At 70.6% G+C, this 4511-nt stretch overlaps 1 protein-coding gene across 1 annotated transcript; it reads left to right on the top strand.

The window, feature by feature from the left end:
- Positions 1-916: 916 nt before the first annotated feature.
- Positions 917-4440, top strand: ADAMTS4 (ADAM metallopeptidase with thrombospondin type 1 motif 4). Its single transcript, XM_014961908.1, has 9 exons — positions 917-1061; positions 1708-2031; positions 2270-2402; positions 2491-2661; positions 2754-3040; positions 3124-3310; positions 3421-3596; positions 3680-3855; positions 3956-4440. The coding sequence occupies exons 1-9, from the start codon at positions 927-929 to the stop codon at positions 4356-4358; spliced, it is 1992 nt and encodes a 663-aa protein (XP_014817394.1). The 5' UTR covers positions 917-926; the 3' UTR covers positions 4359-4440.
- The last annotated feature ends 71 nt before the right edge of the window (positions 4441-4511 follow it).

Genomic DNA, 4511 nt, shown 5'->3' on the forward strand with positions numbered 1-4511 from the left:
GCCGGGCCCGGGGGCCGCCGGCTCCCTTTGTGCGGGGCCGCGTCACCCTGTTGTTGTCCCGGGGACGGCGGGGATGGCACCGGCACCGGGAGCACGGCAGCAGCCAGGGCCGGGAGGGAGCACCCCCGGAATGGGGGTACTGGGGGTACTGGGGGAAATGGGGGTGCTGGAAAGGAAGGGCGGGGGGAGGCCCAGCCCCCTCTTTCCAAGAAGGGAGGAAGCAGGATGCGGCCCTGTGTCCTGTCCTGCCCCGGATGGGCCGGGGGCCAGGAGGTGACTCGTGTGTGACACGGCGGGTGGCCCTGCTGGGAAGTGAGGACATGGAGGGGGGGGGGGCTCACAGGGTTCAGGCACCGGAGGGGCTGGGATGGAGGGGATGAAGAGGATGAGGAGGGATGGAGCAGGGGGCTATTAGGGAGCAGAGGGTGCCAATCAGTGGGGGAGCCCCCCGGGGTGCCCCCAGCCCCATGGCCATCCCAGGCACCCCAAGGGCACACCTGGCAGATGCCCACCCTGACCCCAGCCCCCACAGCAGCCCCAGTGAGGGGGGTCCCAGCGTGGGGGGGGTCCCAACGAGGGCGTCCCTGTGAGGGGATCCCATGAGAGGGGTCCCAGAGCGGGGGTCCTGGTGAGAGGGGTCCCGGTGAGGGGACCCCCTGAGGTGGTCTCAGTGCGGGGGGGGGTCCCACCGAGGGGAATCCCGGTGCGAGGGGGGAGGGAGGGGTGTCCCAGCGAGGGGGATCCCCCGTCCCGGCCCCGCTCCCCAGGGACCGGCTCTGCATTCCCGGAACGGGCCGGGGGGGGCCGGGGGGGACCGGGGCTGCCCCGCTCCGCCCCCGCGACCGCCCCTCCTGCCCGTTTAAAGGCGGCGGCGGGGACCGAGCGGCGGATCCGCTGTCACCTCCCGCCGCCGCCCTGCCCGGGACATGCGCCGCGCGTTCCTGGCGCTCCTGGTCGCCGCTGTCGCCGTTACCGGGGCCGCCCCCGGTCCCGCCTGCCCCGTCACGGCACCGGACGGAGCCGGGACAACTTCTCCCGGCCCTGCCCCGAGGAGAGCCAAGGTACGGCCGGGATGGGATGGAGCGGGATGGGATGGGGCACACCGGACTGGGATGGACCGGAATGGGGCAGGATACACCGGACCAGGATGGGATAAAATGGACTGGGACGGGCTGGAGCAGGACACACTGAACCAGGATGGGATGGGATGGGACACATCGGACTGTGATGGACCAGGATGGGTGGGGACCGGGATGGACTGGCATGGGACACACTGGACTGGGATGGACTAGGATGGGGCAGGACACACCGGACTGGGATGGATCGGCATGGATTGGGACTGGGATGAACTGGGGTGAGCTGGGGTGACATACACCAGACCAGGATGGGATGGGATGGAGCAGGACACACCAGACCAAGATGGGATGGGGTGGGATGGAGTGGGACACACCGAAGAAGGTTGGGCTTCCCCTCCGCCTCCCCCGGCAGGGCCGGGACCCTGAGGGAAGGGATGGAGGACACTGGTGCAGGGCCTGGAGGTGATGGGCTGCACTGGGCTGGCACAGAGATGGGACAGGGCACAGCACAGCACTGGGGGGGACCAACAGGGACATGTGTGGTGATGGGGGACACTGGCACGATGTCACCAGCCCTGGGGGGGTGCCCGCCAGCAGCGGTCCCCTGCCCCAGCTCCCCGCTTCCCGGCAGCGCTTCGCCTCGGTGCCGCGGTACGTGGAGATGCTGGTGGTGGCGGACGAGTCGATGGCCCGGTTCCACGGCGCGGGGCTGCGGCGGTACCTGCTGACGGTGCTGGCGGCGGCCGCCCGCTCCTTTCGGCACGGCAGCCTGGGCAACCCGGTGGAGCTGCGGGTGACGCGGCTGGTGGTGCTGGGGAAGGACACCCCCGGGCCCCCCATCACCTCCAACGCCGCCCAGATGCTCCGCAACTTCTGCCAGTGGCAGAAAGGGCTCAACGTCCCCGACGAGGACAGTCCCCTCCACTTCGACACTGCCATCTTCTTCACCCGGCAGGTGAGGGGGGGTGATGGCTGGGGGGGAAACTGGGAGGAGCTGCAGGGCTCTTTGGGGTCACTGCAGGGTGGCTGGGGGCTGGCGATGACCCCAAGGTGTTTGGGTGCTGGATGAGCCCCTGGGGTGTCCATGGGTTTTGGGGGCTGGTGGGGTCCCCAGGGCTCATCCCAGGGAGTTTGGGACCCGGTTGGGTTTGGGGGTGCCCTGAGCCCACCCCTCACACCCCACCTGCCTCCAGGACCTGTGTGGGGCGGCCACCTGTGACACACTGGGCATGGCTGACGTGGGCACCGTCTGTGACCCCAATCGGAGCTGTGCCATCGTGGAGGACGACGGGCTGCAGTCGGCGTTCACGGCCGCCCATGAGCTGGGTGAGTGACGGGGGACAGCAGGGAGGAGGGGGGGCACCCACTGCTGCCCGTGAGCCCCCCCCGGGCTCATGAGCATCCCTTGGCACAGGCCACGTCTTCAACATGCTGCACGACAACTCCCAGCCTTGCCGGGAGCTGAACAGCCGCTCGGGGGGCACCCGCCGCGTGATGGCCCCCGTCCTCTCCTCGCTGGAGCCCGGCCAGATGTGGTCCCCGTGCAGCGCCCGCTTCATCACCGACTTCTTGGACAATGGCCACGGTAAGACCCAGCGTGGGGGGGTCCCGGTGCAGCCACGTCGTCCCCCCGCTGCCCTCAGGGACCCCCAGTGCAGCGGTGCCGTGTCGCCGCAGGTCACTGCCTCCTGGACCAGCCTCCGGAGTGGCTGCAGTTGCCGTCGGCGCTGCCGGGCAGCGTCTACCCCCTGCTGCGGCAATGCCAGCTCGCCTTTGGGCCCGACTCCCGGCACTGCGGCGACCTGCAGCCCCCCTGCGCCGCGCTCTGGTGCACCGGCCACGTCGGCGGCCGCCCCGTCTGCCAGACCAAGCACTTCCCCTGGGCCGACGGCACGCCGTGCGGGCCGGGCAGCGTCTGCATGGACGGGCTCTGCGTCGGCGCCAAACGCGTGCAGGAGCTCACCGTGAGTCCCGGTGTAAGGGGTACGGGGGGGTGGTGTCCAAACCAGTACCGGTTTGACCCCCCCATTTCGTTGTCCGGCTGCAGACACCCGTGGATGGGGGCTGGGGGCCGTGGGGGCCGTGGGGGAGCTGCTCACGGAGCTGCGGCGGCGGCGTCCAGCTCTCCCACCGCGACTGCACCGCGCCGGCGCCGCGCCACGGCGGGCGGTACTGCCAGGGGAAACGCACCCGCTTCCAGTCCTGCAACGTGGAGGAGTGTCCCGGGAGCACCCGTGAGTGGGAACGGAGCTGGGGGGAGGCGGGGGGTGTGGGGACAGCACCGGTCCCCGGGGAGGGCTGGGGGCTGCCACCGGTGCTGACTGTGCCCCACCGCCGCCGGCAGCCCTCACCTTCCGGGAGGAACAATGTGCCGCCTACAACCATCGCCCCGACCTCGTCAAGGGGCTACCGGCCCCCCAGGACTGGGTGCCACGCTACAGCGGCGTCCCCGAGCGGGACCAGTGCAAGCTGACCTGCCAGTCCCAGACCCTGGGCTACTACCACGTGCTGCAGCCGAGGGTGAGTGTGTGTGTCCCCCCACCCCTGCCCACCGGGCACCCCAGGGTGCTGCCAGTGGGTGCTGAGGCCGTGCCGTGCCGCAGGTGGCCGACGGGACGCCCTGCTCCCCCGAGAGCTCCGGGGTGTGCGTGCAGGGACGCTGCATCCCCGCCGGCTGCGACCGCATCATCGGCTCCAAGAAGAAGTTCGATAAGTGTATGACGGGCGGCGGCGACGGCTCCGGCTGCACCAAGATCTACGGCTCCTTCACCAAACCCCGGTAAGCACCCCGAGGGTGACGGTGGCTGGGGGTGGTGGGGGGTGACACGTCACCCGCAGGCTGCCATCGCCCCCCTCTAACCCCGCGCTGTGCCCCGCAGCTACGGCTACAACGACGTGGTGACCATCCCGGCGGGGGCCACGCACCTCCTGGTCCGGCAGCTCTCGGCGGGCGGCGGCGAGGACGTTTTCCTGGCGCTGCGGCGGCCGGACGGCAGCTCCCTCCTCAACGGCGGCTACGTCCTGCTTCCCTCCCCGACGGACGTGACGCTGGCCGGTGGTGTGACTCTGCGCTACAGCGGGGCCACGGCGGCCACCGAGACACTGGCCGGCCGGGGGCCGCTGCGGGAGCCCCTGGTGCTGCAGGCGCTGGTGGTGGATGAGCAGCGCCCGCCGCGCTTGAAATACAGCTTCTTCGTGCCCCGGGGACGGCCGTCGGCGGCCTGGGAGAAGCAGAAAGCCGAGATCCTGGAGATCCTCAGGAGCCGCCGGCGCAACAAGTAGCGGCACGAGCCCGGCCGGGACTCCAGCCCCTATTTATTTGGCTATTTATTGCCCACCGGGAGCAGGACAGCGTTGGAGAACCCCAAGCCCCCGGTGGAGGCAACCTCATCTACCTCAGCCCCTCAGTGGGCACAGCTGGGGGGTCCCTCGGGC

Source organism: Calidris pugnax, unplaced genomic scaffold, assembly GCF_001431845.1.
Source record: "Calidris pugnax isolate Ruff unplaced genomic scaffold, ASM143184v1 scaffold1007, whole genome shotgun sequence".
NCBI classification, from domain to species: Eukaryota; Metazoa; Chordata; class Aves; order Charadriiformes; family Scolopacidae; genus Calidris; species Calidris pugnax.

What these genes read in the sequence shown, in the direction of transcription:
- ADAMTS4 (XM_014961908.1), top strand. Translation starts at nt 927, where the DNA reads ATGCGCCGCGCGTTCCTGGCGCTCCTGGTCGCCGCTGTCGCCGTTACC. An exon ending in CTGCCCCGAGGAGAGCCAAG is followed by an intron (nt 1,062 to 1,707) that starts GTACGGCCGGGA and finishes GCTTCCCGGCAG; the next exon opens with CGCTTCGCCTCGGTGCCGCG. An exon ending in CTTCTTGGACAATGGCCACG is followed by an intron (nt 2,662 to 2,753) that starts GTAAGACCCAGC and finishes GTGTCGCCGCAG; the next exon opens with GTCACTGCCTCCTGGACCAG.